This window comes from Aedes aegypti, chromosome 1 (genome assembly GCF_002204515.2).
Source record: "Aedes aegypti strain LVP_AGWG chromosome 1, AaegL5.0 Primary Assembly, whole genome shotgun sequence".
NCBI classification, from domain to species: Eukaryota; Metazoa; Arthropoda; class Insecta; order Diptera; family Culicidae; genus Aedes; species Aedes aegypti.
Genome location: NC_035107.1, coordinates 129,139,547 through 129,151,961, shown reverse-complemented (window position 1 = coordinate 129,151,961; position 12,415 = coordinate 129,139,547). Strand labels below are relative to the sequence as shown.

General features: G+C 38.2%; 1 protein-coding gene across 1 annotated transcript in view; it reads right to left on the bottom strand.

The window, feature by feature from the left end:
- Positions 1 to 5,636: 5,636 nt before the first annotated feature.
- Positions 5,637 to 12,415, bottom strand: part of LOC5576894 — a 36,319-nt gene continuing 29,540 nt past the window's right edge. The window contains exons 3-6 of the mRNA XM_021847593.1: positions 7,022 to 9,150; positions 6,587 to 6,955; positions 6,142 to 6,527; positions 5,637 to 6,063 (exon numbers count right to left, since the gene is read on the bottom strand). Coding sequence (XP_021703285.1) covers positions 6,016 to 6,063; positions 6,142 to 6,527; positions 6,587 to 6,955; positions 7,022 to 9,150 — 2,932 coding nt within the window. The 3' untranslated portion in view covers positions 5,637 to 6,015. The remainder of the gene's footprint in view (positions 6,064 to 6,141; positions 6,528 to 6,586; positions 6,956 to 7,021; positions 9,151 to 12,415) is intronic.

Genomic DNA, 12,415 nt, shown 5'->3' with positions numbered 1-12,415 from the left:
TTTCACTTCAGACCGCTTGGCAGCGATGCAATCTTGCGTCCTGAGGTGAGAAAATGCTACCAAACTTGCATCTTGTCACCTTTATTCGCAGAAGAGAGGATCGATGAAGAGAAATCGATCATGCGACTTACGCCCTTATTCCAGCACACGCTTGAAATATTGAAAATCACATTTTCTTAAAAACAAAATCTAGACCGATATTCAAAAAGGGCCAATGCTATGTTTAGTTATTACTTTTAAACTAATACACGAACAATTATATCCAACAAATATATTCAAATATGAATGGATAATTCTTGGACAGGATATGCAGATACGCCCTTTTGAAGTGTATGGAAAGAATATTGCATGCAATGCATAGTGAATTTCGTTTCATCTATAATCAACGGTTAGTTGCATACATAATCATTACACCTTTGCGGTTGTTCTTATTTCATTAAATTTAGCAAGTGGCATAAAATTTACACGTACACATTTTGTCTAGATTGACATTATAAAAGGGCCAAAGTATAATTGGGTCCTACAATTTTTAATGAAATCATGTTTTTATTGAATAACATGAAAGAGCATGTTACTGCAACCACTTTAGATTTTGTATAGATACAAAAGCTGTAACGTGGGGGAGGAAAGGGGGTCTTAAATTGGAAAATTCTGCGTTACATTATATTTGAATCATTCCTTCTATGCAACATGCTAAATTGGGTCCTAAAATTTTTAATGAAAATTTCATTATTTAATCTTGTTTTTATTTAAGGTGAAGATGAATCGAAGCCAAAGTTCAAATTTTCAAGAGCACGGATCTGGAGAACCAAACTTCCGTTTAAGCTGAAAACTTAATCGATTGGTCACTAGCTGGTGGTGACCAATCGATTAGGTTTTCAGCTCAAACGGATGTTTGGTTCTCCAGATCCGTGCTCTTGAAAATTTGAAGTTTGGCTTCGATTTATCTTCACCTTAATAACACGAAAAAGCATGTTACTGTAACTACTTTAGCAATTTTTCCCGCTCAAATAATGGCTATATCATGTTTAAACTTTAATTTAAAAATTTGGTCCATAAATGAACTTTGACACTTTTGATCATGTTTGACGTTCGCTTAGTCGACAATTACACCACAGGGGTTTTAGTTCGACCACTGGGGTTGTTCCTATCTGACATTTCGTAAGGGACACGGAAAACAAAATACACCCAAAATTTGAGTTTAAGCCAAAGGATGTGACAAAAACTAAAAAAAAATGTTTTTTGGGCTTGAAACAACGGAAAACATTAGAAAATTGAGTAAACATGTGTTTTTGGCTTAAACTTAAGCGTTTGGCACTAAAATTGGGACAGGGCTTTAGGACCCTATTAAATGAAATAAGAACAACCGCAAAAGTGTAATGATTATGTATGTACCTAGCAAACCGTTGATTATAGATGAAGCAGAATCCACCATATTCCATATTCCATATTCTTTCCATACATTTCAAAAGGGCGTATCTGCATATTATGTGCAAGAATTTTTCATACAAATTTGAATGCTTCGGACAATTTCCTAAAATCACTACCAGGCGTTAATTTGGTAGATATAATTTGTCATGTATTGGCTTATTAGTACGACTAAACATAGCATTGGCCCTTTTCAAATGTCGGTTGAGAAAATGTTTAGAAAAATGTATTTTTCAATATATAAAACCATATAAAAAATAAAAACTACAAAAATTTATTATAATCTCTTTGTTTAAACAAGATAAAGTGGCATATTTCGTGTGATTTCTATCATATAAACTTGAAAAGGGCGTAACTCAAAATCCTGACTAAGGATTTTTTTTCAAAATCGGCCCAGAGGTGCAGAACAACGTCAGGAATCAACTGCTGACTGCCGTTTGAATGGTATATTTTATTTGATAATAACGGTAATTAGAGCACCGTGCAAGTCCCAATGCAGGCCATTTTCATCGAATTCATCGATGTAGTATCGACCGCGTAGGGCTATGGAAAATCGTGGACGAGAGCTTTCCCGGGAAGATCACTAATAAGAGCGACGATGGAAGGCGTGCAAAATTGTGAGCAGGTTTCAGGCGAACACTACAGTTCGTTAGGATCCCGCCGGAGACTACGACAAGGTGATGGACTTTCGTGCCTGTTGTTCAATATTGCGCTAGAAGGTGTTAGCCGGGGTATGATTCTTACGAGATCCAGCCAATTTTTTTATTTTGCGAATGATATGGACATTGTCGGTCGAACATTTGAAAAGGTGGCATACCTGTACTGCCCATAACTGCATAACAGTCACGTTCGACATTATTGACAAATTTGAGTTAATACCATGGAGAGTCATCAAATAATAAATACTTTCGATCAACTTACTAAAATCTGTGAGTTTGTTCTAGAAAATTCGAAAAAAAAAATACCAAGTTGTTTTGTCACATTGGCAATTGTAACCGCATAACAGTCACATTGAGATTATACATGAGCCTCAAAATGTAGTAGCAACGAAATTTCTATCAGAATTATTTTCTGACAATTCACCCAATATGAGATATGAGTTGTACCAAATTTCAGCCTCAAATAAGCTCTTTTCAATTCTTAATGATTTTTTGAAATTTTAGTTTTCTCCCATATTGCAGTGAAATGCAAACTTGGTATCCCATTTACTCAATGCCTACTTTTGTCGAATGTTACAAATATGCAGTTATGGGCAGTGTACACTAAAGAGTCTAAATTATAGTTTCTTTAGTGTACACCTGGGAGGGAGCAACCAATACAAATTTTCTCTACGTCACCACAGTCTAAGATAGTGTACACCAGCCTGAAACGCGAGGCAGCAAAAGTTGGACTGGTGGTGATTGCAACCAAGACAAAGTACATGTTAGCTGGAGGGGCCGAGCGCGACAGGGCTACAGTGTTACGATAGACGGGGAAACTTTCGAGGTGGTCAACGAGCTCGTCTACCTTGGATCTCTGCTGACAGTTGACAATAACGTAAGCCGTGAAATACGGAGGTGCAATATCAGTGGAAGTCGGGCCTACTATGGCCTCCACAAGAAGCTGCGGTTAAAACAGATTCACACCCGCACTAAATGTACCATGTGCAAAACGCTCATAAGGCCGGTGATCTTTCATGGGCATGGAACGTGGACGATGCTCGAGGAGGACTTGCAAGCACTTAGAGTCTTCGAACGTCGGGTGCTTAGGACGATCTTTGGCGGTTGTGTTGTATAGAATGTGCGTTACACAAAGTGAAATAAAAAAACTTCTCCGTGTATGTTCACAAAATAAAATGAGATCGCCCTAGCTCATTGGTCATGAGCTATCATTTGACGTTTCAACAGTGAAAGCTCACCTTCGCTGTCCTTTCATTCTATTTTCAAAGATGGAAAAATTCCCACCAAGCAAATCATTTTCGACCTTTTGTCCTTCAGACTTTTTGTCTTTTGACTTTCTGTCCTTTCGACGTTTTGTCTTTCAACTGTTTCTCCATAAACCGCGTAGGACATGTCCTACCTATCCTAACCATGGTCTTCTTATACTTAATATTCCGTAATATTCGTATTTAAAACCTAATTTGCTGCTGAACAGGAATTGCTAAAGAAATTTCTCGCCAATTCCTTGCAGAAATTTTTCACAGCGACTCCCGTTTGAACTGACTTTTCTTTTCAACTGCGTACTGCGATCAGAAAAAAGCGCTTCCTTGATCGATTCCTTGCAGGAATTTTCCATGCATCCAGATAGGCCAAGAAATTACTTGTCAGCAGCGAATCAGGCTTAAAGCTAAGTATGCTGTTTCGCTCAAGAAAAGTGAAGAAACTTCTTGATTGAATGGGTCAAGAAATTTCCTACAAAGAGCCTCATTTGAAATGACATTTCTTCTCAACTGCATACTACGATCAGAAAAATGTGATTTTCTGGACCATTTCTTGGAAGAAATTTCCCACGCATCGAGATAGGCGATTCCTTTTCTTGTCAGTAGCAAACCAACCTTAAATACGAAAACAGTAGAGAAATTTATGATGCACAAGTATTGTGAAGAGCTTCCTTATCCATGGTTTGCATCACCGACCAAAGTTGACTCCCAGATCTTTTTCCTTCCTCACTAATAAGTAATAAACACCCTTCCCGTGGTGATTGTGAAGATGCAGAGGTATTCTTGGTCCCTAGAAAGTTTTTTAGTTGAAAATTTTCTTGATTTCTAAGGGCATAGATTATTATCGTACCACTATACTGCCCATAAATGCATGTCAGTCCCATGTTTGCTGGATTTCCTATTCACATGAGACAATTATGCGTTTATGGGCAGTATAAGTGTTCCATGTGAATAGGAAATCCAGCAAACGTGAGACTGACATGCATTTATGGGCAGTATACACGAATGCAAAAATGGTTAATTGGCAAAGAAAGCTCTCAGTTAGTAACTGTGGAAGTGTTTATATGAACACTAAACCACAGATAACAGATGTTTATGCTAGAACACGAAATGCCTGAAAACCTGTGTAAATATTCAAACATAAACTCCTTACAATCACTAGCGCCGCCACACAACGAATTGCGTCAATCAGTGGTGAATATCAGTATCTTGAAATATTTCATATTCTGTCAGTGGTGAATGGTCATGGGAACTCAGCGATGACAGCGCCACAACGATGTTGCTACTTGTGTTGTCATTCAAAACGACCGTTAATTGTCATATACAGTTTAACAATCGGACTTCAACATCTGTTATCTGTGACTAAACTGTAAAGCAGGCTTTATCCCATTTAGATAATGACATCTCTGCTTAAGTGACCATTAGTGTGGGACAAAATTTTAGATTCTGGCTCTAGTCCACTTTTTGGATTGCATTTAGGTCCTATACACACTATGCAAAATTTCAGCTCGATGGGAGAAACTATATTTTAGCGCCAGCCGTAGAAATATCAATGTTCTTTTTATTCTTTTTCTTCTTTCTGACATTAAGTCCCCACTGGGACAGAGCCTACTTCTATGCTTAGTGTTCTTATGAGCACTTCCACAGTTATTAACTGAGAGCTTTCTATGTCAATGACCATTTTTGCATGTCTATATCGTGTGGCAGGTACGAAGGTACTCTAATAGGTATTACCCTATGCTCTGGGAAGTCGAGAAAATGTCCAACCCGAGAAGATCCTCGACCTGTGGGATTCGAACCCACGACCCTCAGCTTGGTCTTGCTGAATAGCTGCGCATTTACCGCTACGGCTGTTTGGGCCTCTTTTTATTCTTCTTCTTGGCATTACGTCCTAATTGGGACAGAGCCTGCTTTTCAGCTTAGTGTTCAATGAGCACTTCCACACTAATTAACTGATAGCTTTCTTCGCCAAAGTTGCCATTTTCGCAATCGTATATCGTGTGGCAGGCACGATTATACTCTATGCCCAGGGAAGTCAAGGAAATTCCTATTACGAAAAGATGGACCGTCCGGGAATCGAACCCAGACACCTTCAACGTGGCTTTACTTAGTAACAGTCAGTATATGCTATGACTTTGTGATCCGCGATTGATGCAGTACTGTCCACTTTGCTACTGGGGTAATTCAGAGTCACCTTTTCCCATGTCACGGTAATATCTATTGAAACAAGCGTCATTTTAATAAAAAAATAACACAAGTAGTCTAATTATTATAAATTTATATTTATTAAAAATCATTTTTCTTTTTACAAAAACGTACAGATTTATGAAATAAACAGCCTAATTTAAAAAGCCGGATAGATTCCAATCCTACTTTAGAATGAATTTCAACCATACTTCTTATATCACCTGATTCGTACGTTCGCAACAGTTCTTTTCTAAAATTTTTAGATTGAAGAACGCCGGAAAATCGTTTAGTTTTTCCTATTATGATTTAGAAAGAATGTAGATAAAATACAAAAAAAAGTCCATCATATTTACGACGGACCAGAAACAGACAAAACAGGACAGCCTAAATCAAACTATAGCACTTCTTGGTATCGATTTCATTCGGAAAGCTCTTCCCTGCTTCTAATTACTAGTTATTCAATAGTGCTGGCTCACACCGGTTCAGTCCTGCCATTTGCCCAGCTTTTTCTTTGCGCAGAACTGGCTGGCCTGTAAAATAAGAAAGGAAAACATGTTAATTTAGCGTCACATGTCCATGTCATTGAACGTAAAACACTCGATACGTACATTACACTTCTGAGCATTTTCTTCAGTAGCACACCAATGTGCTGGTCCCCAGGTACACTCGTCTAGCCCAACAAGATGTGCCTGTTCTTTCTCAACATGATCCACCTGCGCGACTTCATCCTCAAACTTTACGTATCCAGTAGGATTACTGCACAATCCCATGTTGACACACACCTGTTCTTTTTCGACGTACTTTTGCAACTGGCGGACCATGCTCACTCCGTACACTTCGACCATTTTTTGGCACTTTCCGTAATACTTTGCCGGAAGGGTGTTACAGATTTTCTCCACATCTTGAACAATATCATAGTCGATCTTTTTGTTGCCCAAAATGTCATCTACCGTCTTGACGGCACCTTGGCAAACAGCACATTCAATGATTTCAACTAGGAAGAAACAAAAATTAGCGATATTGAAAAATGAAAAGACCCTGCAAAATACATACGATTACTTTCTTGCATCTTGGCCAATTGTTTCTCGCATAGCGCCAGTCTGGTACAAATCTCTTTCGGTGGAAGGGTGGCCAGGAACTTAATGATGAACTTTCCGTACTGATCAATCAGATGGTCGCATTGCTTGGTCACGGTGTTTGGAAGCTTCGAGCACACGCTGCGCACAGCATTCTCGATGTCTTCTTCGGTTTTCTTGTCAGCCAGTTCCGATTCCAATTTGACCATCACAAATTCACACATGGCGCACTGAGGTGGTTGACCCTGTGCTGCACTCACATCTACAGGCGAGAATAGCTCTTTCGGTGGCTCTACCATGACTCCAGGTTCCACGACATAGTCCAATAGAGCTTCGTCAACTTCCACTGAACAAAATAAAAAAAAATGTTAAAACATATTCATCAGGTTGTATAATTATTCATCATAATTACATTCATCGATCTCCTTAGCAATGCAGAACCCAAGCGTGTGGCAAATTTCCTTCGGGGATAATTGCTTCATGAGCAAATCCACAATTTGATCGCTGTGCTGATCGATGTAACGTTCGCACTTGGTCTTGTACTTCTTCAGTCGATCACAAGCGTGTTCCAGAGCTTCCTTGATTTGTTCTTTGCTCTTTTTATTCTTAACTCGTTTTTCGACTTCTTTGACCATTTCTTCGCAAACGAGACACTCGGGAGAAGAGACAGTGGCCTGGTGATCGACAGTAATTTGACCGTTTACGGTATTATCAGCAATTTCGTTCGTTTCGATATCGTAATGAGTGCGTTGCTGCTGACGGAAATCGCGGTCAAACTCCATGTTGAGTAAACTCAAATCCGGACGTTGGTCTACGCAAAGCTTCAGATATACGCAAATTTCTTGGGGAGTAAAGTCTGATACCAGCATTTCGACAAGTTCAGCGGAGTAGGTATCGACAAAATCGTTGCACTCCATTTTCAACTTCGGAGACAGATGCGAGCAAAGTTTGCTCAGAGCTTGTTTAATATTCTCCTTGGTGCGATCGTTCTTGATAGTCTCTTCCAGCTGCGTGACTGCAAATAGGCACAACGGACAGGTTGGTTTATCCTTGCCTGCGTTCGCATCAATGGTGACATCTATTTGAGCCGGAGCGAAAATTTCAATATCTTCCTGAGCAGCTGGGCACATATGTAGTTGCGGGCAGATTTCTCGAGGATCCATTGACTGAATCAATAAGGCAATGACCGCATCTCCATAAAGATCGACAAAGTTATGACACTCGCCACGGATCGCCTTCGGAAGCTTTTCACAAGTTGTACCGACCACATTCTTGATCTCATCCTCATTAGCTGGTTCGCTCAATGCTTCCTGAACAAAGTGCATGAAATATTCGCAAAGAGTGCAGAATTTTCCGTTCTCCACCAAATTCATGGACAACGGGGCGCCCATCAATCGATCAATTGGTAATTGAGCTTGTTGAATTTCAACTGCCGATAATTTGGGTTCGTTTTCTCCGAGCAACTTCTTCGGAGGCATTCGCTTGGCAGCGTTTTGTTCGTGAATAATAGCAACTCGTACTGGAACAATTGGCATGATTGGTCCATCCAAAGCTTTGTTCAATCCTTTCGGGCAAACGCCAATCATGAAACATGCACTGTTGCTGTCCAAGTTATGTACCAGAGTGCTGTAAATTTCTTCGTAATACTGATCGACTATATTTAGGCATTCCTGACTGAAAGCTTTGGTCTGTTTACAGAGTCCTTCCAAAACCTGTTTGAATTCAAGCTCTGTGGTGTTCGCAATCAACAAATCGCGCAAATGGTCAACCAATTGTTCGCACAGCTTGCAAGGAATATCGTCACCCACAAGTTGTTCGTTCTCAACTTTGATAATGCCAACACCGCCCATAGGTCGGATTTCGATTTCCTGGCTTTCCTCATGTTGATGGTATTGACTAGCACAGGCTCCTGACATGTGGCATACATTCTTGGCATTGAATTGCTTGGTCATGTGTTCGTAAATTTCATTGAAATAAGTCAGAGCAATGCTGGAACATCCGTCCGAGAAAGAACCCATTTGTCCGCAGAACCGTAAGAAGCCTTCCAGCACTTGATCGCGATCAGTAGCGTGGAAGCGATTGGTAATTAAACCAGCAATTTTGTTGCACTTCTCACAGCTGAATTCGTCTCTGGTTTCCTCGCTCTCACTTGAAGATTCATCTACGTCGTCTTGATCTTTTGGTTTCACGGCGGGCATCTCTTCCAGCATCTTATCAATAGCTGCATTATTGCAGAGCCCTGCAACGCTGCAAACGACATTCGGGTTCATCTGAGAGGCCAAAGCTTCCACCAGTTCCGGAATGAAATCGTCGGCCATTTTCTTGCACTCCTTCCGGACAACCTTAATTGGGATCAAATTACACGACCCCTCGAAAACGGCCTTCAGATCGGCTTGAGTCTCGTTGCTCTCGAGCTGATCACGTGCCTGCTTGACCATGTCCAGACAAATGTTACAAATTTCATCGTTATCCACGGGGTATTTCTGTTTCTCCCACACCGTTTGTATACAATGTGTAACAGCTCCGCAGTTTTTGGCATTTCTGAAAAATAGAATCGAAAAGAATATATTACTAGAGGAAACTTGGTAAAACATTTTCAGTTTTGGCATTTAATAATTTGTGTACTATACCTAAATGTAAAAAAATACGTCAAGGTATTACCCACGATCGTCCACATCTCTAAGGAAAACGTGAAAAATTTGCACCAACTTTCATTGGAAAGTGATCGATGGCAGTAAGAAGATCATTGCAATGGGTTATAGGGGTGATCGGGGCAATATGGGCCGCCTAAGGAAAACGTCATGGAATGCATAGAAAAACAGCAAAAAATATGGTTTAAATGCAAGTGATTTATACTATAAAATGTTATCTTCCATGTTACATCGATAAATAATGTTAACATCAACTTGCAAATTATTTCAGGAACTTTTTGGAAAACCATGTTTTTCAACGTGGTTACCATCCATATGGGGCATTATGAGCCACCCTACGGGGCAGTATGAGCCACCTCATGCAATCGATTGATTTTTATTTAAAACAGTATAGAGAAGAGTTAGTGGTGAAGAGTACATTATTGGAAAGGAAATTGTATTAGCTTTGCTTGAAATTATTGATTCTAGCGGCTTATTTTTAAAAGATACATAATACATAGTAAACAGACCATGTTATACTAGTACTAAATTGCGCTACTTGATTCAACGTATTTTCTAGCAAAGTGTTCCACTTGTAATGGTTTTTCAATAATTTTGTTTACGAACAAATCTAATTTCGCTCACGAACTGTTCATTATGATCAGAAGTTACAATGGATTGGTAAAATTTACCAGAATTATAAATGTAATTGTTTTATAGGCTTAATTAAAAACTGCCAAAATTATAAGCTTTTCATGACAAAGGACAAATTTGTACATTTTTTTTTTACCCTCCGCTTACCCCCACACCAAAAAGCTCTGTTAATGAGCCCCCTGGTAGTGGACTCATCTTCACTTAAATTCTAAAAAACTAACAAGAAAACAAAAAAAAAGAAGCTGATCGGTGTGTGTAAGGTATACTTCAATAATAACTTAACTAGGGATACCCAGTGGAATTGATTTCCTTTAAAGGGATCCCTGATTCGCTAGAAATTTAATTGAACAGAAATAATACGACATATTTAACACAACAATTTATCGCATTTTATAGAGTGTACTTCAAAAGAATGTAGCTAGAATCTGGCAGTTGATATGGTTTTATAAAAGGAAGGAATTAATTTTGGACCTGAAAAACTGTTTAAGACTTGTTTTGAATAATAATCTACTATTTATCAGTTTCAATTGCTCTGGAATTAAATTATATACAGTAGGACCATAAAAGGATATTCGCATTTGGCCAAGATTACTAGAAGCTCTGGATCTAACTAAATTATTAGCATACCTTGTATTGTGTCCGCGAATTCTGGTAAGGTACCGTGGGGCAAGTGGGTAATGGAATTCGCATAGTTGAGATTCTTTAAATTCTAGAGACTTTAAATTGAAACAAATGAGGTCGTGTATATTTTTTAGCTTGACTCCCACCAAATATAAGCAGCATGCTAAAATTGATTTTCATGAAAAATTGAAGAAAAAAATACAGAAAAAGTTTTTAAAAAATGTCTCCTTACTTTTCACTTTCCCCAAAAGTGGGGCAAGTGAAAAGTTTACCGTTTTAAACAATAAATTCAAAAACAAACAGCTATATTCACGATTTCTATTAACTTTTACATTTGTTAAGGCTTCCCAATGAACAAAAACATAAGTAACATGTAAACAAAGAAAATGTTATTCTTTTCACTTGAATTTTCTTCTGTTCAGTTATGTTAGTTGAAATGATTCGACAACATTATAACTGCAACATTTCCAATGTTAGTTCTTACATTATAGGACAGCAATTGCATTTCTGCTCTGTAGAATTTCCACCGCTCGTTATTATTTTTATTATTTTTTTTTGAGAAAGTCGGATATGACGTCGGATAACTCTTCGGGAGAAATCAAACGGAATCCTTCAATAACGTATTTCGAATCTTTTTTATGTGGATAGACCTATACTCCATTTTTATGTTTCGAACTAGCTTTACATAGACATTCCACGAGATTTCCGTGTGTTCTATAATATTGCAACTTTTCAGTCAACGTCTTCCTTTTAATTGGCTGCCCGAAGTAGTTGTTTGGCAACATCTTTTAGAGAAGTTCCATGATTTCTAATAGCTTTTAACGCTTGAGTATAGTGTTTCTTGAATTATCAGCACGTTATGTTTTTCTATGATAATTGCGAATCATATTTACTTATGGCTACTTAAAGAGAAAACACAAATTCAATCTCCAATGAGAAACTTTTCACTTGCCCCACCTGATAAGAAAATTGACGGTGTTGAAATTTAGTTATTTTTAGGTCTACGTCGAATTAATTCTAAACCTTTTTTTATTGCAGTTTGAAACTGTCACAGAGGACAACTAAGAAGTGGTACAGGAAATTATTTTCCGCAACTTTTTTCCACTGAAAATATTAAAATAAGATTGTACGCCGCCAACTTTTTACGGTCTAACAGTTGACAGGTTAACAATTTTTCGCTCTATTATGCAATAATGACTGAAAAATCTCAGAAATCCCTTACCTATCGTAATGTTCTCAATGGCCTCAAAGGTTTACGCATGAGTTAAAAACGTTAATTCACATATTCAGTAAAATATATCAATTGTTTTCACCTACCCCATTTACCCACTTGCCCCGCGGTACCTTATTCAGAATCAGATTATGGTGCATGTTGGGATTTTTTATGACATCGTAGATAAATAAACAAGACTGAAGTTCGCATAATCCACGTATTGGAAGTGCTTTGTGAGTTAAATTTGTGTAAAGTTGGTTTGTAGAGTACAATTGTGGTAGAGAATAAATTATTTTAAAACATCTGTTTTGTAGGACTTGTAGTTTTTTAAGCTTGGATTTGCAGGCATGGCGCCAGACAATGATAAGGTATTGAAGATGGGAGTGTATGCAACCAAAATAGAATTTAAGAAGTGCGTTCCGAGGGACAAATGGTCTAACTCGATACATCAAACCACAAAAAGAAGCAATTTTTCCTTGAATGTGTTCTATGTGACTTCCCCATGAAAGATTGGCATCAAGCACTAAGCCTAGGTATTTAAATTTCAAAACTTTCTCAATAGCAACTTGTCCAACAGAAGGGTTCATGTGTGTAGTTACTTTTTTACGTGGGGAATGAAATAACATGTATTTAGTTTTTAATTAATTTAAAGAAAGTAAATTGCAATCAAAATACTGCATGAGAATTT